General features: G+C 47.9%; 2 protein-coding genes across 6 annotated transcripts in view; one reads left to right on the top strand and one right to left on the bottom strand.

Annotated features, from left to right (window-relative positions):
* THUMPD1 (THUMP domain 1 NAT10 acetyltransferase adaptor) overlaps positions 1–22,019 on the bottom strand; it is a 99,607-nt gene that overhangs the window by 69,938 nt on the left and 7,650 nt on the right. Inside the window, exon 5 of one of the 2 annotated variants that reach the window (XR_002139152.2) lies at positions 20,034–20,064. The exons of the other annotated variant lie outside the window; for it this stretch is intronic. The gene's annotated coding sequence lies outside the window, so the exon portion shown is untranslated. The remainder of the gene's footprint in view (positions 1–20,033; positions 20,065–22,019) is intronic. 2 annotated transcript variants of the gene reach the window in all.
* LOC109458174 (acyl-coenzyme A synthetase ACSM4, mitochondrial) lies at positions 358–21,570 on the top strand. 4 transcript variants are annotated; one of them, XM_074323122.1, is made up of 16 exons: positions 675–845; positions 3,642–3,875; positions 3,973–4,048; positions 5,627–5,869; positions 7,593–7,803; positions 10,682–10,889; positions 11,934–12,077; positions 12,729–12,885; positions 15,128–15,207; positions 16,547–16,670; positions 17,339–17,419; positions 17,534–17,635; positions 18,100–18,227; positions 18,318–18,417; positions 20,113–20,232; positions 21,375–21,570. In XM_074323122.1, the coding sequence occupies exons 4-16, from the start codon at positions 5,630–5,632 to the stop codon at positions 21,459–21,461; spliced, it is 1,782 nt and encodes a 593-aa protein (XP_074179223.1). In that variant the 5' UTR covers positions 675–845; positions 3,642–3,875; positions 3,973–4,048; positions 5,627–5,629; the 3' UTR covers positions 21,462–21,570. The 4 variants fall into 4 exon arrangements, with proteins under 4 accessions (XP_019607175.2, XP_074179223.1, XP_074179225.1 ...); XM_074323123.1 differs by lacking the exon at positions 675–845 and adding an exon at positions 2,819–3,446; XM_074323124.1 differs by lacking the exon at positions 3,973–4,048.

The following is a 22,019-nucleotide window of genomic DNA, read 5'->3' as shown; positions in this document are numbered from 1 at the left end:
TCCATCACACTGTGCTCAGCCTTGGACGTCATGTATTTCAGCCCTTGTCTGAGCCCATGAGAGAGACTCGTGAGGTACCAAACTCTTAAGGTGAAAAGTGCCGCTGTCTGACCACTGTACCACCGCTGTCACCAACAAGCGACCCTCAGTCATGAAACTCAGATCCCATTGCTAACAACTGACATTCACAAGGGCACGGGCAGGCGAAGTTTATGTTTAAAAACAGGCAGTGATGCTGGCATACAATGATTTCCCAATGAGACAAAGTTCGGGACAGACACCTAACAAGGGCTGGCACCCAGGCAGCGCTCCATAAAAGCCAGGGTTTCGGAGGATGTCGTGCCGTCTCCTCTCATCAATCAGTTGAGGGTTCAGATAGGATGTGCGGTGGCCCTTTGGCACGTATGACAGGTCAGGTCCAGTTGCGCTGTGATAATCGAGCGTGCCAACATCCGGGCTCCTCAATAATCATGTATGGTAACCACTTGAGCAGTACGGCTGGTGCTATCATCAGCTCCTTGGACGAGAATAACCCACTAAGTGCCTGGGCTTAGCCGTGGTCCCGCACTGAGCCACCAGAGGGGGTTGCTCCTGCTTGCCATTCTCTCCTCCCAGCTGTGCCTTGTATATTGCTGTCCCTTTAACCACAGGTTGTCCAGAGAAACGGCAAATCTCCTCCCAGGTAATTAGGACCCTCCCAACTGTGCACCAGACACTCGGGGCTATAACTGTGGCACAAGCGCTGCCCAAAGAACAGAAGGAAGGAACCAACTTTCCAGCAGATACAGCGCTGAGTCTTTGTGCAGGAGCTGAAGGCCTTTCTGGATCAATCACACCATTTTCTGGTAAGGAAACAAAAATGCATGTGGTATCATGGAAGTGACTCTAGCAGACCAGAAGTTGGGAGAGTGTATTTAAATCTGCATGGCTGCCATCAGAGTCACATTGTCTTGCCAGAACTGGGTAACTTCAGACCCAACCGTGCCTAACTGTGCCTTTGACAGGAAAATGGACTGTTCTATTTTTTTGAAGGTTGGTGGAATTACAGCACAAATCTGTGATAGCATTTCCTTGCACTGGCTTTGGAGACATCAAATGCAGGCTGGAATGTGTGCGGCTGGCTAGCTGAACGGCTTTTGGTAAATGAGTCCCTTCTCCATGCCTCGGTCCCCTTATGTATAAAATATTATAAAATACCTGCCTCCTAGGGCTGTGGAGAGAATGAAACAAGATAATGCACGGAGATAATTAATGCGATGTTGAGCACCAAATGCTCGGCCTCTTTTCCCTGTTCAAGTTTCCCTTCACATTCACCCCGGGAATCACTGAGACTTTAGAAATCACCTGGCTAATTCGCTCACTTTACAGATACCTCCTGGAGATAGTTTGTTGAACACCTTTACGTAGGAATTTCTCCAAGGATAATGTCGTGACCTGAAACAGTCAGTGGTTCTCAGATTTGACCCTGAAACCATATAAACTTCCCACAGAATCCCAAGCCAGGTAATGGCCGTTTAATGCAAAATTGCAGAGGCTGGCCCGAGTTTCGTCATCCCCTTAATGGCCTAGCTATAAAAATGTATTCAGAAAATCAAATGCTTACCAAAGAGATGGAAAGAAGGAAGCTACTAATAAAACGTTTTAATTGAAAAAGCCTGCTCTGTGATACCTTGATACGTATTTTATCACTGACGATTGTGTTTGTGTGGGCAAGACCTATTTCCGTTTATGCACATAACACGGGACATGCTGAAATGTATATTCAGGTCAGATCTGTTTGCGAAATTTAGTTTTAGATATTTTGGTATGTTAATTTGATAATTATTAAGAAATGGAAAGTTTATTCATGGAGCTATGGGAAATAAGAACAGTTCATGAAAAATCATCATTTTTCAATCTGGAGGAGAGGATGGAGAGGTGCTTTGCATTAAAAACTATTCTCCTTAGGAAGCAAGAACGTCCCAAATCTTGAGAGTCTTTCCAATTCATCATGAAACTGGGACCAAGAACAGTCCCAGACAATGATGGACGTGAGAGCTACAATGCTTCAGACTGGTAGGGGGGTCAGCCGGGGGGGGGGGTGCTGAGTTCAGCCCCAAGAGCCTGGAGCACAGCAACAGGACATTAAAAGAGGCAGAAATAAGATAAGCCAGCAAGATGTTAGTGGCTCTGATCCAAGAGTGTTTCTAGTTTTCTTGTACATCGAGCAACCTTAGCCTTCTGCCATAAAGAGTTGTGAGGTTTGATTCTGAATGTGCTGAGTTTCCTGAGTCCTAACCACATAGCAGGCACGGTGCTAAGGCGCCCACTTACACCCCACACCTCGCCAATGAAGAAAGGATTCTCATTGCTCTCCCTGCACAGATGAAGTGACACTGGTAAGCAACCTAGCAGAGGTCATCCAGAGAGGCAAGTGTGGGTGCCAGGTGTGTGGGACGTGCCTGTGTGTGAATGTGTGTGTGGTTGGGAGAGGGGTGGTGTCACTTTCAGGAGAGGCTAACTCACCAGCAGGACCCCAGCGCCTGCCCCTCTCCACCTCCCCCCTCTTCCTTACTCTTGATGCTTCTGTCACACTTCCAGAAAACTGCCCAGGTAGGGCATGACCTCTCGTCTTCTTACCTTGGCATGATCGAGTTCAATACCAAGAGTACTGCCAGAAATAGTTCTTTCTAGACTACAGGAAATTTGCGTTTGCTCCAAATGGGTCTCTCTCTTCTCCAGAACTCATTCTGAGCTGCCAAGAGGGCTTGGCCACGACGAGGGGTGGCACACCCTGCAGCCTTTGTCCCATCTCATTGATTTGTTCTCACGCTGCCCAAGACCCACGCACCCTTTGCACCTGCAGATTTTCCACTCCGTGCACAGCGACAGAGTAGGACTGAAGGGCGAAAGGGTCGGGGGTTCACCATCAACAATAAACCTTCCGTGAAGAAGGCAGCACGAAGGAGGCTGAAACGCAGAGAGGCTGAGTGGGCAGGCTCCGGAGTCATACCGCAGAGGTTCAAACCTCGCCTCTGCCATCAAGATGATGGACGGCCTGGGCCGTGGCTGCTGTGCTGCAGACGGACACTGTGACCATCCACTCGCGTCCTGTGTCCGGCCTTTTGGAAACGTTCCCACGCGGACGCCGACTGCCACCATCTAAGCGCTGCCGCCGGCTCCGCAGAGCGCGCCGGCCACCCAGGGCGCTGGTTTCCCCGCGCAGTTGCGCAGCCCCGCCGACCCTCCAGGGCCGTGAGTCACCGGCGCCGGTCCCCCAGGCGGACCACCTGACCTACCGCACCTCGCCCCACACCCTGGGCGCGACGGCGACTGTACTTCCCGCGCGGGTCCGCCGCACCAAGGGGTCCCGCGGCCTCGCCTTGGTCCGAGCCCACGACAAGCGCGACGACCAGGGTGCCACGGACGGCGCCGCGCTGGGTGCCCGCGAGCTGCGGGTGCAGAAGGTGCGCTCCGGTCCCGCCAACCTTAGCAGCTGGGGACCGCGCCCCCGCAGGTGCAGGTCCAGGGGTGGCCCAGGTGCCGGCGTCCGTCCCGCTACAGCCGCTCCGAGGCTCGGTCTCGCACTCGCTCAAGACCGCGGGGCCACTTCAAGCTCCAAATCGGCGAGAAATCCAATCCAAGTTTTCCTCGGTTTCCAGGTTTCGCTCGCGGTCCAGGTCTCCTCCGCCGTGTCCAAGGGGGATTCCAAGCCCAGGTCGCCATCCAAGAGTCCCCTCCCTGGCGATCCAAGGCTCCAGGAGGGGAAGGAAGCACTATTCTCTTAAGCAAACCAGGTGTCGACACGGAACAGACCAGAAAATTTGGGGGAAAGGACCACATACTCAGTTCCCTGAAGAGCCGGTCCTTGGAACAAACCACTGGCTGTTGAAAAGGTTATTTTGTAACATTTTGCCCAACTTTTTATTGTTCTAAGCTTTGCCTCAGGTGGCAAACTTAATTTTATGTGCCACTTTGTTGCTGTTATTCCAGTTTCTTGCAGTTTAGTGAGGTGAATGACTTCAGATTTCACTATGGGCTTGGATGTTGGAGGCGCAGCTGTGTCGCAGTTGAGTAATGCCGGGTCACCATGAAGGTGACGTGTTGTCTCCTGGTTTCTCCCCTTTGCTCCTGTGTGAAGACGCCTTGGACAGAAACAAATGGCTGCACTGCCAGTCACCTGGGCCTTACATATAAATAATGCAGCATCTAGTGAGCACACCTAGCTCGTGATAAGTACACTTTTTTTCCTACCCCTCAAATGGTAAAAATAATCATCATGTATGAACTTCAAATATGAAAAATGTTTAAGGAAGCGAATGGTTGGTAACTGTCAGTCCTTATAACATGGTGCATCTTTTTGCTCACAGTCTGGACTATAACCATTGTTTCTATAGTTTAAAATATTTTCTTGGGTGTTAAAAAAAAGAGAGAGATGGATGACCTGGGGCAAGCTGCTGACATCTCCAGGGGCCTCAGTTTCCCCATCTGTAAACCAGAGGTAATGACAGCACTGGCCTCAGAGCTTGTCACATGTTGAATGGTATCAGGAGTGGGAAGTGCCTGCTCTACAACACGCACTTAGTAAACACCGGCTTGTATTACTGAGGAGAACTCTGAGACGCAGCCTTTACCCACACCATCCAGGTAGGTGAGGGAGACAGGGCACACATGTTAGAAACCAAAATCGATAATGTAAGAGAGATGGCTGCCATGTGAGGAATCCAGATGCACGCTATGCAAATTCAAAGAAATCTAATCACAGAATTAGAAAGAAAAAGGAAGGGTACAGGTGGCAGTCCAGTAAGGGAAAGGGACTTTACCAGTGTCACCAAGCTAGTTTAGAAAAAGCTGGGAGTATAGTCCGGGTGTCCTGATTCATACTGTACGACTCTTTCACGAAACCGCCAAGAGCACTGCTGAAAATAACTTGAACAACAGCATCAGGTAACACTTGGAAGGGGCTCCTTAGATGCTAGGCACATTACAGGCATTATCTCACGAAATCTTCCTAATAACCCAGGAGAGGGGAATTCTACGTTCCCCATTTTACAGATGAGAAAATTGAGGCCCAGGAGGGATAAGTAATTTTCCCAAGGTGCTACAGCCAGAAAGTGGGTGAGCCAGGACGTCAGTCAAGGTTTCTAACCAGTGATAATGGAGGACGGCAGGGCAGCCCGAAGCAAGGGGAACAATAGAGTAAATCTCAGTGGTGGGAATGCACACTCATGAGAAGTGACTGTGCTGCTTTTATTAGAAGAGGACATCCCCGGAGAGGCGAGGTGTTAGCAAAGACGGAACAGAGTACAGGGCAGACCGAAGGGGGGCTTGAATGTCAATCCAGGCTGCGAAGATTCTATTGTTTGGTTGGGCAGAAGGGAAGGACAGAAGACAGGCCTTGACAATTCTTTAGTTGTGGGGTTTTTTGTTGTTTGTTTGTTTGTTTACGGTTAACCTGGTCACAGAATGCAGAGGGTGAGGCCCGGGGCAGGGAGGCAGGTCAGGGGCTCACTGCTGCCGCTTTGAAGGAGGATGGGGTGTGTTCAGGTGTCCCCGACTTCCCCGGGGCACACAGCCACAAGTCCACCTTCCAGTCTTGCCGCCCGGCATCGGGAGACTAACCCTCCCCACCCGTCTCTCCCCACAGGCCATGTGGCACCTCCACACCCGGATGGGCCCTTCGGGAGCCATGAAGGCTTTCTCCCACTGCCGGGCGTTCAGGTTCCTGTGGCTCGCCACGCCACCCGGACGGCACTTTCACAGAGGCCACCAGCTCTGGGCACCCCTGACTGTGGATGACTTTGAAGCCATACATCGCTGCGAGAGGCCTTTGCCGAAGAACTTTAACTTTGCTGGGGACGTGCTGGACCAGTGGTCCCTAAAGGAGAAGGTATAAGATGACAGGCTCCCATTACAGGCTCGGTGCCCCTTCCGTTTCCTTGCCCTGGGGTCCGCCTGTCACTTTTAATTCAATTCTTCCATCCTTCTCGGTTTCCTCTGTTTCTTTTCCCATCACCCTCCACTCTCCTCAGGGGACATCTCTGGGCCACAAATACTACGCATGTCTCTCTCTCAGGAGCCTCCTGGGTTCTCTTCACTGTGGTTTCTCAGTACCAGGCCTTCCCTCCATCTTCCCTCGAGTCCCACGCGGAATCTCTTGGCTCTCCACTCATTTGTTCGGCCTGGTCACAGGATTACCCACAAAACCAAGTCATCTGAGCTTTGGTTTTATGAATAGTCAATGTTGGACTAATTAGGAGAGAAGCAGAGGTTGAGAAGCACAAAGCAGCCAGCCTCACTGTATGCTCACGGATGCCCAGCCCAGGCCGGGCCCGGAGCTAAACACTTTACCTATGAGTGCTTACCCAAGCGCACAGCACGCTGTGCTTCAGAAGATGTGTCAGGAACTAGAGGTACAAAACTAAATAACGCTGAATCGAGCCTTTCTATTAGCGGTGGGGGGCGTCTTCCTTAAGCCCATTACATTTTAACACCTCTGTAACACCTGCTCGACTCCCTTTTGAAGAGAGAGAGCAGGTAGAAGTTGATAATCTCTAGATAAAACTGAAGGGCATATTTTGTTTGCAATATGCTTATTTTTCATTAACCCTTTTTAGTAAGCGGTACTGATTTTCCAGTCATGGTGGTGATTATTAAACACATTTTCCTTCTTAAGTAAATCGACACAAGTAAACGTGAGCTGATATGAAGAAAAACACAAAGGACAATGGCACAGGTGTTGACAGATCTGGCAAACATCAGTGATGCCAGAAACACTGACCTATATTATTTTGTCAAGTCCCCACCACCACCCTGGGGGTTGCAGATAAGGAACTTAATCCTGTGGAAGTTACGCTACTTCTCCGAGGTCACCAAAGCCAAAGGTACCTGCACCAGCGCCTGCTCTCACTGAGCTCACGGCGATAGGATAGGGACGCATCTGGAACACTCCAGTGTCACGGAGTCACCAGCAGTATGCGCTCAGTGCTGCAGGAACCCAGAGAAGTCAGCGAGGAGAAGAGGCAGCTAAGAAAGGCTTCATGGAGAGTGATATGAAATTGGGCTTCCAAGTATTGGCCCATCAGGGACGGGGAAAGGACCACTGCAGACAGGGGGTCATTTCCTTTTTCCAGGCAATATAGGAAACAGAGGTTTTGCAGCACAGATGACTCGCTTTGTGGAATCACCTAGCCCCATCGGCCTGGCCCTCCACCCTTCTCTTTGGGACCTGTGACACGCACGCCTGAGCCTTTTGGGGAGAAACAGCTGTCACACTCCTAACCAACCTTGGGGCATCCATTAGGGTTATTCGGATGGGAGAGAGTGTCACTTAAGAAAGGAATTTACTGGGGGGATATGAGAGAGTTCGAAAAATGGGGCTGGATGCTTGGCGTGCCTGGGAGAGAAGGTGGGAGTGGCCCATGCACTGGTCAGGGAAGGGCGGCCACCATGATGGGTTGTCTCGTGTCTCGCCAAAGCTCTAGGCAGGAGGAGAGGAACAGCTCCCCTAAAGACAAACAGGAGTGCTAAGGGGAGGGGACAGTCAATGTCCCATCTACGTGGTGACCAGTCACACAAGCCTTCTCCCCTCTTTCCCATGTGCCCGTGGCCAGAGGGGAGAGCGACCAGCCAACCCAGCCCTGTGGTGGGTGAACAACTCAGGGGACGAGGTGAGGTGGAGCTTTCAAGAACTGGGCTCCTTGTCCCGGAAGGCTGCCAACGTGCTCACCCAGTCCTGCGGCCTAAAGAGAGGCGACCGCGTGAGCGTCATTCTGCCCCGAATCCCAGAGTGGTGGCTCGTCGTCGTGGCTTGTATACGAACAGGTCAGTGCCGATGTGGGACTTTTCTAAATCAGGCAGAAGCAGAGAGATTGATAGCGGGGGTTTCCCTGAATTGTTCGTTCTGACTGAAGCCATGACGGCAAAATAAGAGTGGAAATTAAGAGCAATCATGATGTAACAATAACAACTGCCTCCAAAGGTAGGTATTATTGTGATGCCCATTTTGCAAGAGAGGAAACTGAGGCTCAGAGAGGTTAAGAGGCTTGCCCAAAGTCACACAGCTAGAAAGCTATGCAACTGGAAGTGAAACACAAGGTTCTATAGAAGCAAATGTGGGGACCAAGGCTTCTCGGCAGTGCTGGGCTCTGATGTGTTCATCCAAACAATCCAGAATTTACTTCTCTGAATACATTTGGATTCTCCCTGATAGGAAAATACAAAAAAATAAAACAGTTTAGGATGCAAGGACTTGTGGGAGTAGGGCAGCGGATCCCAGCTGGAAAACCTCTGCCTCTTTCCAGACAAAAAGATGAAAGTATTCAATGCGACATTTTCTCCTGCAGTAGTAATTCATTAATGTACCCTAAGTTAAAATTCTACAGGACTGCTTTCCCTTCTAGGATAGATGGCCATCTATTTTTGTAGACAGAGTTTGAGGGTTTTAACGCTCACTCGTTTATATCCTGTCCGTGGCTGCTTTCATCTTACAAGAGCCAAGCTGAGCAGATACAGCAGAGTCCACAGGACCACAAAGCCTAAGAGATTTATTTCCAGCCCTTTACAGAAAAAGCTGGCCGACCCCTGCTCTAGAACATGATGCAAGCATTTATAAGCCAATTCAAAACAAATAAGAATACCAAAGAATACACTACTGTAGAGAACACAGAGACATTCGTTGCAATATGGTCAAGAGTAGAAAAAATGGGAAACGACTAGATGGAGATGATTAAATAAATTATAACCTACCTGGGAGTAAAGTCTAGTGGAGGTGTGTGTACTGCGAGCTGAACTTACAATGCCTCGGCTTGCTGGGCTATCGTTAGAAGGATAATTATGAGGGTTTCATAACGGTGTTGAAAAATGCTGTTACTGCCAATTAAATCAAAACAGCAATACGGAAAATTTATGTTGCCTTCACTATAGAAAGGAACTTGCAAATGTAAAACCAGTGAATTAGAGGGAGACGAAGAGTGGTGTATTGGTCACAAAAAAACACAATGTGTTTCATATTCCTTCCCGTGATTTATGCCATTTGTGAAATGTGAAGATTAGACGTGAACCCACAGGCTGAACGGTGAATAGCACTTAATTAACCATTTACTAAATATGTTAAGCAAGCAGCCGAGGATTATGTTTTCTAACTCAAAATCATTAAATCTTTGGAGTGAATATTGAGAGCTTGCACTGCGTCACATGGCAAAACACTTTGTTTTTGCTCTCAAGTGTATGCAGCCTAAAACCTGCTAGAACGGTGCTTCCCTTTAACCCCCGGTGCGGATATCCCCGGACTGAACACACGCAGGTCACAAATCCACCGAGAGCTTAACAATGACTGAGCCAAGCGGTTTGCAAAATAAGTCACTTTGTATTTAAGTACTGAGGAGCCATCTGAGGGCTTCTAAGGTGTTTTCTGAATTAACATCGTCACATAGTTACGTATTTTCTCAAGAGGGGATGACATGGGAGTGCTTTTAAAATATATGCAATAAATAAAATCTCCTTCCTAGGAACTCAACTCTACATGTCCCTCCTTAGCTGGTTTCAGGGACTCGCCAAGAACTAAATAGTCCGGTATGTGGTACAGGTCTTAGGCGTCTCGGGTATGTGTCTTTGAATCCAGGTTCTGCCACTCACTGACTTGGTGACCCTAGGTGTCATCTATATCCTGGGATTCATTTCAGGTGAGATACCAGGCACGTCCTAAGTGTTCAACAAATGGGAGTGGCTCCCTGTCGTCATGCTTTAGAGACACTCTGCTTCCTTCCCATTGGTGCACTGCTGTCTTTCAGCCAACTCGCCCACATCGGGCCTTCTCATAAAGAACGGCTGCTCTAAAGCAGGCCAGTGTTTACAGTAGAGGGGTAAACTGAGCCTTGCCAAAGCACGCAGGGACATCGCAGGGACTTCGGGCCACTGGGAAGACCCAGGCCTGAGGGCTGGCTCTGCCACTCACCAGTTCTGACCCAATCTCGCATTCCAACAAATGGCAGCAACTACATGAACGTCCGCAGGGGCTGACAACAGCGGTCGTACGAGTATCAGTAACAGTATTTGGGGGACACATCCTCCCACCTGGATAGTTATTTATACGGCTCTGCACTGAGAGTACGCATGCTATAAAGCAAATACAAAAATGAGATAAAAACACAAAAAGAATTCTAATAGCGCCACACGTTTTTTAACAGTTTAATTTCTCTTCTCGTCTCCTATGAATTATCTTTGCAAAACACGCCTTGGAGACCCCTGGTTCAAAGGACTGAATGAAATGTTCAGAAAAATGTGTCAGAGGCTGTACAGCGAGCGCTGTTTGTGTTACGTAATCATGATGAAAATATTCCCCTAAATGTGACCTAATAATAACGCACCATTGCCGCACCTACCGCATGCCAGGCACTTACTGTTCTTGCCCCCATGTTGCCACTAAGGAACGGAAGGCACAGGAAACACAGGGGGCACGCTCAAGGTCACAGAGCTTAGCAGTTGGAAGGACAGGACGCGACCCAGGGACACACAGACCCTGAGCCAGTGCTCCGAGGCTCTCCCCGTGATCAGGGTCCTGAGGCAGGTCCCTGGGACCCAGGCAGAGGCAGCCCAAGGCTGGATCCTGCAGCCCCTCCTCACCCAGGCACAGCGCCCAGGTAGCCAGTCTGGCCTAAGGGACAACACACCTGTCCAGCTCAGGGCCCTCTCTCCTTCCCAGGGCTCGTGTTCATGCCAGGAACCACCCAGCTGACACCGAAAGACATCCTCTATCGGCTGCAAGTCTCCAAGGCCAAGTGCATTGTGGCCAGTGAGGAGGTGGTCCCGGCGGTGGAGTCCATCGAATCCCAGTGTCCCCACTTGAAGACCAAACTCCTGGTGTCCCCACACAACCGGAAAGGGTGGCTCAGCTTCCAGGAGTTGTATCGGTGAGTATGGGCCCCGCCTCACTAACCCCACTCCCAGCTGCATCTCGGAAGTTCCTTGCCTCCAAGGACTCAGCACTGCCATAGGCTGAGCCGGGCTCCTCCCCAGAAAAGACTCCCTTCATGCCAGAAGGAATGCAGCTCGACCTCCATCTCCCTGCAGGGCCTGGCCCTGGCATGACTCGGGGACCACATCGCCCACCACTTTCCCTACCTGGTCTCCCTCTGGCCACCCTTTTAGTCCTCAAACGCTACCTCAGGGCCTTTGTACCTGCTGTTTCTTCTCCCTGGAATGCTCTTCTCCCCGAGTCCTTTTCACAGCCGACTCCTTCCAGTCTCTCAGAAAACCACACACACAGCAAGAAGGAAGGCTCGGTTCACATTTTTAGAATCAGTCTCCTATCCAAGGAATCCACTTTGAGGCCTCCCACCCTCCTTCTGCTTCCCAAGGATAGAACACTTTCCAGAATATTTATAACACGATGGAGAAAAAATGTCAACATGATGAGCCAGACTGATGTTTCTCTTTCCTAGTAAAAAGGACCCTTCCCTCCCCCCGCCCCCCAGAGCTGCACAAGGTACGCTCCCCCGTGAAGCTCATGGCTGCCTGGTAGCTGAACAAAATCAGAGTTTTATCAGTGCAAGGAAGGAGAATGGGATGGAAGTTAGTAACCGGCTAGCTTGTCTGCCCAGGACATTGAAGAAAAGTATTCAAAAGTTTGATTCAAATGCTGAAAGATCTCCCTTTCAATCATAAAAACTCCTGCAATGACAACAATTTATGAAGATTCAATACTGATGTTTAAAGATTCATAGATTAAGGAAAGCACTTAGAAAAAAAAAGTTTAAATAAACCAATATAGACCCTTTTTTCTACATTGAAGGTATACTGGCTATCCACATGGCTTTGGATGAGGCTTTGAATGAGGTTTTGTTCTGTGAACTATCTTCTGGTATCACGAGGGCATAGGCAGCAGAGCCAAAGAACCATCCTCAACTGTTCTGCCCTCTGCAGCCACCAGCCCGAGGCCCCTGTTTTATTTACAGATCCGCCTCTGTAGAGCACAGCTGTGTGGAGACAGCAAGTCAAGAGCCGATGGCCATTTATTTCACCAGCGGGAGCACAGGTTCTCCCAAGATGGCCCAGCACTCTCAGAGCAGCCTTGCCATTGGGTACACCCTCACTGGAAGGTAAGGAGAACAGCTTTGCTTCTGCTCAACTCTTCCCTGAGCTGCCAATCTGAGTATCCAGCTGCCCCATGGACACCTCTACTTGCATGGCTATTAGACGGCCCCCTGGGGCACCCACGATACAGAACTCCCAAATAAATGACAGCCTCTCTCCCGCTCACTGGTCAGGCAAGACCTTGGGAGTCTGCCGTGAGTTGATCCCCCCAGAAGCATGTCTCGTGTCCTCACCGCCAGGTCAATGTACCCACCCAGGACGGCCTCCCTGGAGATCCTAAATGGACCACATCACCCTCTTCTCTTTTCCTCCCAGAGCTTATCACTCTGAGATTCCGATCCTGACTGACCAACTCATTCGCCGTGTGCTCACTCACCACCTTTCTGTTCTAGCTTGCCCACTATGCTAGGTAGAACAGAGCCTACTGTGTAATATTTGCTCAATAAACACTTGCTGCATCAATGGACAAATGCAGACAACTAAGCCAAAACCAGCCAGCCACGGCACTCCCAGATGGCCCAGGATTCTGATGAAGTCCTATAACTTGTCCTGCCTTGGGGCTTCCTGTGACCCTGCTCTGCAGCCACCCAGGTTTCAGGGCCAGTTCTCAAAGCCACCGGTTTGTTGGCTCTGCTCTGTTTCTCTGCACCGTTTAGGTACTGGCTGGCTCTGAAGCCCTCAGATGTCATGTGGAACATGTCCGACAACAGCTGGATCAAAGCCGCCTTCGCCAGCCTGTTTGCTCCCTGGCTTCTCGGAGCCTGTGTCTTTGTGCATCAGATGCCCCAGTTTGACGCGGAGACCCTCCTAGACGTAAGTCACGGCTTCAGCAGCATCTCTCCTGTCGCCCCCACAACCACAGAAAAACGATTCCTCAGAGTACAGGGCTGCTTGGGCTTATGGAAATCTTTCCTTTTTAAGGCGGGAAGTCTTCAGGCACTTGGCTTTCGAATGTACTTGACAGAATGGAGGGGGACCCCACACCACACTCTTGGGCATAAAATTCACTCTCCTGCTCCCAATTGTTCAGGATTTGCTAACATTGCTAAGTCTGTGGCCGTGTAAGAGTCTGATTCTAAATAACAGATTAGAAATTTCAAGTCTAAGCAAATCTGCGGTTTCTGATCAGTGAAACAAAGACAATAGATAACTGGTAAACCCGAACCCCTCTGGGCAGGACTGAATGTAGGGTCACCTCTCCCCCAGAGCAGCTCCTTCCACTGTTCCCGGACCCCATGCTTCTTTCTCACTGTTAATTCTCAGAACACAATGTTCTGGAAACCAGGCACGGGCCCCCTCCTTCTCAACCAGAGACAGCTCGGCTGAGGTGTCAGGTTCTTCAGCGTTGAGAAAAATGGGATCCAGGCCAATTATTTTTCAACCTTGAAAAATCAATTCAGTTTAACAAAATGCATATTGTTAAATAATCACTGCACCTGTGTGTGAATAAAAGCCAGCTATACCCGCCAGGTTATTTTGTTAACTGGTCTGACGGGATGGCTCGACGTCTTAACAGAAGCGTGTGTGGGGCAACACATATCAGAACTGGACTCTCTACTCCATGTTCACAAAGTGCCCTGAAGTAGGTGAGATAACTGTGCAGTTTCCAAATGCATATTTGCAAAATAAGAATTTTTTTTATAAATTATTAAATATAAATGTTACATATTTACATATGTAACATATATCATTCAAATATTCTTATTTAATATCTGTTAATGTTAAATATATTAACAACATATTAATTGTTAATTGATATGTTAATATATTGTCATGTTATTAATATATCTTATTTAATATTAAATAAGACTGCTAAAATAAGAACATTCTTATTTTACAAAGGTGATGTGTGTATTTCAGGTGCTTTACACTGTTCTTAGTTACATACACTGTCCTTATTAAGAACAGCTGGAACTAGGGAATAAGCACACACAACAGAAATGCCCACTGGCACATAAAACGCTATTCTTGACTAGGACAATCCAGCCTCGACACACATCTTGAGAGTCTTCTCTCCAATGTTTATGGAACTTCTTGAGAAACAGGATTGTTAAAGCATCAGTGTTTCTCCAGCTTTAAGGTGCCTTTGACTTCAAGGCACTAGCGATATAATGAGCCCAGCAAACCTTAAACGATTAAGACCCGAAAAATGCCTCACGTATGCATTTCATCAACCCACTCAAGAGGACCGATGCCTTTCCCAGAAACGGTGTGGGGAAGGTCCTGGTAGGTTAGCTTGTACCGTGTTTCTCCAAAAATAAGACTGGGTCTTATATTAATTTTTGCTCCATTAGGGCTTATTTTCAGCAGATGTCTTATTTTTTTCATGTACAACAATCTACATTTAGTCAATTACAGTCATGTCATCTTCTTCTGGAACATCGTCATAACCTACTCTGTTTCCCCGAAAATAAGACCTAGCCGGACAATCAGCTCTAATGCGTCTTTTGGAGCAAAAATTAATATAAGACCCAGTATTATATTATATTATATTATATTATATTATATTATATTATATTATATTATACCCGGTCTTAAGACCGGGTCGTATATTAATTTTTGCTCCAAAAGACACATTAGAACTGATTGTCCAGTTAGGTCTTATTTTCGGGGAAACAGTATTAAACGCGTCCGACTGGCTAAGATCTTAACTGGGGCTTATTTTCAGGGTAGGTCTTATTTTCGGGGAAACATGGTAGGTCGAGAGTCGGTCCTATCCAGCAGTCAGAACTTCAGAATTCCACCATGAAAGGTCATGTGTAGCCCCAAGGTCAAATAAACCAGTTCATACTTTGGGGTTGTTCTCACATTCACCAATTCACTTTTTGTTCAGTTTAGCTGTGTTTGTCTATTACTGTAACATATACGTATTCTTTCCAATAACTGAAAATTCCCAGCAGACACACAGTCACTAGTGACCACTCATATTTGCCTTCTTACGCTTATGAGACGGGTACATGTGAAAATGAAAGAGAATGGGGGGCGGGTAGACACCAGCTGTGGTCGCAGCCTTCAGTTAACCACTCTGATATGTGTGTCTTCCCCCCTCCTGCAGACGCTTACCCGTTACCCCATCACGACCCTGTGCACCGCTCCCACTGTGTACCGGATGCTTGTGCAAAAAGACCTCCAGAGGTACCTGGGCAGAATGTCCACTGAACTGCACACAAAGCTATCATGGGGCCAAACAATTCTGTGTTAGCTGCCGGGTGCGTTGTAGGATACTGGGCAGCATTCTACCCGCCAGATGCCAGGAGCACCTCCGTCTCCCCAAGTCAGGGGGATCAAAAATGGCTCCAGATATTGCTTGGTCTTCTGGTGGGACACAACTGCCCCGCAGTTTAATAGCAGGGAGAGCCTCTAGGGGCAACTGAACGGTCTCCGGGGACCACCAGAGCCCTACAGTCTCAGAACCCCCCCAAAAAAGCCAACCACAACTCCATTTACACTGCCTTGAAGAGAAGCTAGTGAAGTCTCAGGACTTGAAGATTATATTGGATTTGGCCAAATCACCTGAACATCCAGTGGAGTTGCGATGTCTATTTATTTAAGTAATACGAATTCGAAACATGAGTAGAGAGAGAAAGGGAGAAACAAGTCATGTGTGCAGGCTCACCCAGCCCGTTCCCCCAAGGTGTGGACACCCAGGAGGGAGCCAGAATGGAGCAGCTAGAATCTTCTCTTATCCTGGTCAGTGTCAACTCCTCTGTGGCCCTCAAAGCGTGAGCATCTTGCTCACACTTGAAGAGTGATTCACAGGCGATTGAAGGCTTATTCTGAACAGGCTCCATTCATAGCCTGCCATTCCCTCCCGCCCTTCAGGGTCGCCTACAGAGTCAGGCTGTGCCCGACTTTCTCACCGGGGTCCTGTGGGCAGCTGAGTAGTAAGGCCAGGGCCCCACAGGGGGCGCCCTGCTGCTTCCAACACTGTGACCTCAGACCCTCCCTTAACTCTACCCATGAGAGGATTCATTGTCAGGGGCCGGCCACCTGTGCTGGGGGTGCAGGGTAAGTGGCCTGCTCGGTGACACCCTGACAAGTGTAAGCACAGAGTGTCGAACTCAGCCCTGTATAATCTGTGAGGCCCTGGGCAAGTTCTCGAACTCCTGTCAGCCTCAGTTTCCTCACCTGTAAAACAGGTCGTGAGGACTACGAGCATGTTTCTGAAGCCCTTACCACACAGTAAATGCTCAACGAATGGCAGCTGTTATGTCACTGCTAAGGGCTCAGAGGAAGGGCTTAATTCCTTCTTTGCATTTTCTCCTGTTTAACAACCTGCTAACATGTAAGCTGTCAGGAAACTGTTTAGTCACCATCGTGCCCCACGTGCCCAACAAATATTCCGTGAACAGACCTTCCTGAGACTGGCCTCTCCTACCCAGCTCGTTTGCTTGTCACTGTTTCACCCCAATTATCTTGTAATGAAAGCCACTCAGATTTCTGTCCCAAAGGCCCCATGCGGCTCTCTCTCCAGATATAAATTCCAGAAGCTGCAGCACTGCTTGACGGGAGGGGAGCCGCTCAACCCAGAGGTGGTGGAACAGTGGAAGCAGCAGACGGGGCTGCAGCTGTACGAGGGCTACGGGCAGACAGAAGTGGTATGTTTAGGGGGCAAAGTGGGAGGTTAGCACGTTGAGCGCCTCCCAACCCCAGGCCTGTCAACAGAGCCCCGGAAGCGTCCCCATGGCGCTCCGAATTTTGGGGAGCTTCCCAGGATAGTTACCAAAACCTCTGAATTACCCCATTAGGTTTGGCTGAAGGGGAAGTAGCATTATTCCTTGCCGTCTTCCTGTCTCCGCCCCACACAGGAGCAGCTACAGAGGTGGCAGGGGTCGGAGAGGTTTAGAACCGTGCAGCTCAACTTTGCACTGCACTGGGAAGGTCTCAGAGCCTCAGTGTGCAACCTCGCCCCAGGTGCTCGATGGAACCCTCAGCCTAACGGGGCGGTTTTCACAGCGCGGTTCTCCAGCCAGCAGTACCAGCAGCGCTGAACGCAGTAGAAATGCGAATCCTCAGAGCCCCCTGACCCCCACCCAGACCTACTGAATTAGAAACTCTGGAATGGGGCCCAGTCATGTGTGTTTTAACAATGTTCCAGGTGATTCTAGTCAACATTCAAGTCTGAGAACCATTGGTCTAAAATAACGTATTTCAGAGTATGAGCTTGCGTCCTGGGAAAATCAGTCAAAACGGAGTTGTAAGTTCCACGATATAGCCACTGACAATGACTTTTTACCTACTTATATAAGGCCTGTCCTCCCAATAGGGACTAATCTGTGCCAATGAGAAAGGACAAGAAATTAAACTGGGCTCGATGGGCAAAGGAATGCCACCCTATGATGTCCAGGTGGGTAACAGAGTGTTTTACAGTTTTCTGCTATTCATGACACAACTATTCCTAATCCACTTTCATTTTGTGAAAAGACAATTTTAAGAACCTAAATTGCTTCTTTCCTTCTAGATTATAGATGAAAAAGGCAACGTCCTCCCACCTGGCGAGGAAGGAGAAATTGCCATCAGACTCAAGTCTACCCGGCCCTTCTGTTTCTTCTCTGAATATGTGGTATGAGAACGTAGAAGGTGCTACTCGCACTTTAACAGAAAAGGTGGTCCCCAGCGACGTGGGTCCAAATTTCATATCCACCAGTTTGCTCTGTAACCCTGGGCAAGTCACAAAATCCCAGCCTCGTTCATCAGCTGTAAACGGGGGAGAATGTCCTTGCTTGCCTAAGAGTTTCGTGAAGATTAAGTTCGATGTGTAAGAAATCGGTTGTGGTGTTTGTCCCCAGAAAGGACAACTGGACAGGCCGCCTGGGAGAGGGTGTTATAAAGGGCGCTAGTGGTGAAGGAGACATTTACTCTGCACAACACTCGCGGGCTTTTCTATCCTGTACTAGGACTACCTTTTGAAAAGTGAGTTTCTTTTAGAAATAGAAGGGGCGGTCTACCAGTCCCTTCACAGGTGCCATCTCCCTTTTCCTATTCTGACCAAACGAATCGATCCCTAACGTCTTCTTGGATTCCTAGGACAATCCAGAGAAAACCGCCACCACAATAAGAGGGAATTTCTATGTCACTGGAGATAGAGCAGTGATGGACAGCGACGGGTATTTCTGGTTTGTCTGCAGAAATGATGACGTCATCATATCCTCTGGGTTTGTACATTTGCACTGTTAAGAGTAACGGTTTGCCAGGGAAGAGCTCCCGCGGGCGGAGGAGTGAGCCCGGCCTCCTTCCTCTCCCAGGTACCGCATTGGGCCGTTTGAGGTGGAGAGCGCGCTGCTAGAGCACCCAGCCGTGGCTGAGTCGGCCGTGGTCAGCAGTCCCGATCCAATCAGAGGAGAGGTAGAGTGCACGTCACTAATTCAAGTACCAATTTCCTGTGTGCAAGTTCCGCCCATCTGACCACTGTAAAGAGGGACCCAGGGACAGTCACGATTCTCACTATGAGGCACGCATGTGGCAAAAATGGACACCAGGCAATCGTGATTAGTTGACAAATGAATCGTGTCCTACAGGGAATGTGGTAGGGTTTTCTCGGGGGCAAGTCACAAAAGTTCAACTCAAACTAACTTAAGTCAAAAAAGAAAAAAGGGAGGGGGATTTACTGGCTCACACGTAAGTGAGGTCTTCAGGTGCGGCCACATCCAGGGGACCCTGCGAAGTTGTCCCTCTCCCCAGCTCTTGGCGCTGCTGTTCTCTGTCGCCTCCATCTGGGCAGGTTCCTCCTACGTGATAGCAACCACCTCCAGCCGTGCGCAGCTTCACCACCCCGGCTCCCTTTCCAACAGTTTCAAGCAACTCCCAGAATGGCATCTGCCTCACTTACACCACACTGCTAAGCAACGTGGCCCAGGGAATGGTCCATGCGGACTGGCCAGCGCCCGGACGTGGGCGTGTCCACCCCCCCAGAGACGAGTTAGGGTCATCCTCCATAGGAAAATCAGGGTACTGTTACTAGAAAGGGGGGCAACCGATGCTGCCTACACAAAACGCTGCAGATTTACTGTTTGTACGCTCATCATGGAGCTCAGAATACACTCTGTCACAGAGACAATGCAAACAGGAGACAATGCAAACAGGAGACAGTAGCCAGGTTGCCAACAAGTCCCACAGCCTACTTAGGACCCAGTGGAAGGCAAGTGGGGGAATGACCGCAATGGCCTTAGCTCCCGGAGGAAGCCATGAGGCAAGGAAGGGAGAAGATGCCTTTCCTCAGGGAAGTTTCCCAGACGCAGTAAGTGGCAAAATTTCAACAATTCACCTATCAGCCCCCTCCCCCCACATACCAGTGACCCTCTACAGGGACACTAGGGTCCCCTACTCATACTTCCTGTGCCACCTCTACACTTAATGGATTCCATTCTCCAAAATATTTTTCTCCTGCCCCCAGGTTCTCATTCTCTCAATAAAACTAATTTCAGCAGAATGTCAGAAGTAAATACCAATTAGAATCCATCTCTGAATAGTTATTTAAACTACACTTACTAATCTCAATAATTACCTAATTGGTGGGTTTTCAGTAACAAAGAGAAGCAAAGACACCAGGCACAAAAAGACCTTTTAGAGGTAGATCGATCTTTCCTGAGATTCCATCTCCCTGCAAATCACCATCCCTCCCGCCCTCCCCACAAGCCCTTTTCCAACCATGTATTCTCCAAAACCTCTATTTGTGCCTATTACACGCGTCTAACAGTAAAGGTCTGATGGAGTAAGTGGTCATCTGTAAATCAAGGACTACCCGTATAAAGGATGCGATTAGTCAGATTGCAACGTGAAACACATGTGCCATGTAAATAAAACTCAACCTCCAACGTTACTGAACCAGTGCACTGCTCACTCCCAAAGCACTTATCTGGAATTAGGTCGCAAAACCTCACTTGCATCCAAGTTTGGTTCAAAGGTTACCTCTGGCATTTGCATCCATCACTCTAGCTGCTATTTACAAATAGTTTAAGTACCTGTGCTGGCACTGGATCCAAACTGATGTGCCTGAAAAACAAACAAATATATCAATATAAATTGACCTTTCTCCTACAGGTGGTGAAAGCTTTTGTTGTCTTATCTGAACCCTTTCAATCAACCAACACAGAGAAATTAACTCTTGAACTTCAGGATCATGTGAGAAAATCAACTGCACCTTACAAATACCCAAGAAAGGCAAGTATTTTGCCCAAGTGTATGTTACCAAACAAGGGTCTAAGCTACTAAGTATCCAGATTTTATTAGCTACTGACTTTAGGGTCGCTCATTATGTAAGTAGAAGACACCTATTTCAACTTGTTTATTAGCCCTAAGAATTTCACTTTAAAATACATTAGGACACGACAAACGCTTGATAAATTAGAGGTTTTGATCAACTCTAATACTGAGTAACTAGCAATACTTATAGGACTTGTCAGTCCCATTCCACGAGAAAAAAAATGGTGGCAAGCTGATTTTAAAAACAGTACCCGATTCACCTACCATAGGACTCTTGGTCCATTACACCCGTATAAACTCAAAGCACATGCCCTGAAGTACCAAGTGGCCAAATTTAAGACTCAGAAAGAAGAAACTATCCCAACTGTGGAGTCTTCCCTGAGACTTTCTTCTTCAAAGGAGGATGAGAGTAACTCTGAAAGACAGAGATGACACTGCCTGTCCTTAGTCCTGGAATCCTCTCAGTTGATGATGATATAAGCATTCCATTTCAATTGGCATCATTTCAGCCAAAAGGTAGTTAATTTCAACCTAAGAACTAGTTAGTTTTCTCCGTTCAAATCACTAAATCAGTGACCAGTTGATTCTCAGAAATGTTTGAGGATATTTTAACATACAGTAAGTCTTATCTTGAGGGAGGTAAAGAGAATCTTACCATCAAGTCAAAGCATAAGAAAATTGGGTATACTCCAAATGACCTCTAAAAATTCTCCCTCAGAACCTCTAGGACCCAGCTCTTAAGAACTCAAAACCCAAGTATTCAGTTTTTCTGTGCATTTAGGTGTCACCTCTATTTCCTGGGGGCAAGAGAGGCCTAAATCTAGTTTGAATTGGTGGAAAGCAATAAGGGGATGATTACATTCTTCCAGCAAAGGATATAGGTGAATTGGCACTAACAACCCATATGATGGCACACCGGTGTCACCTTTACTATACAAATGGAAGTTTCTGGTGTCCAAAAAATTCAATGAGCTTAGGCTTAAGACAACCCCCAGACTCTGAAACTCAAGGCCACCGTTTCATGAAAAGCTTTTATTGCACGGACAGTTGGGATGGTCAAAATGGAAGCAAGTATCTCATAATATGTGTTTGTTAATTAGGTGGAATTTGTTCAAGAACTCCCAAAGACAATCACTGGGAAAATCAAACGCAACGTCTTAAGAGACCATGAATGGGGCCGAACATAGCATGAGAGGAAACGGAGGCATGAAGAAGTTACAGGGTTGCTTTCTTACTCCTGGCTTTCTGATAATTCAGTGAACACTGTCATAAAACTTTTCCTGGTTGAAAACTCAACTGAGTTTGTGTTTTATACTTAGTCAAAAAATAAATAACAATCTAAAAATTATTTGGGAAGAAAACTGTTGATGACCAAACTCATGAAATGATTATGATTTGTAGTGTTTAAAACTGCAGGGGTCAAATGATGGCTTGGAAATGAGCAGTGGACAATGAAATTATCTTGTACCTGATTAATTCAAAATAAAAATCAGAACTATTCTAAGAGAAATGTTCAAAACAGAATTCTGCTTAACATTTTTATGTGTTACTAATTCTTTAAGGTGGATTAAAATAATGTTAAAATGAGGGCCATAAATAATTCAAAAGCCAGTAAGTGAATTTAATTATTATATTTACTTTAACACATTTTGAAATAAATTCACTGTAAAATACCTAAAGCTTGGATCACGTAAGAGTAATTACTCAAGAGCAATTACATGTTTTTGATCTTTACTTTTTAGGGC

Source organism: Rhinolophus sinicus, linkage group LG18, assembly GCF_036562045.2.
Source record: "Rhinolophus sinicus isolate RSC01 linkage group LG18, ASM3656204v1, whole genome shotgun sequence".
Lineage (NCBI taxonomy): Eukaryota > Metazoa > Chordata > Mammalia > Chiroptera > Rhinolophidae > Rhinolophus > Rhinolophus sinicus.
This window is presented reverse-complemented; position numbering and strand designations above follow the sequence as displayed.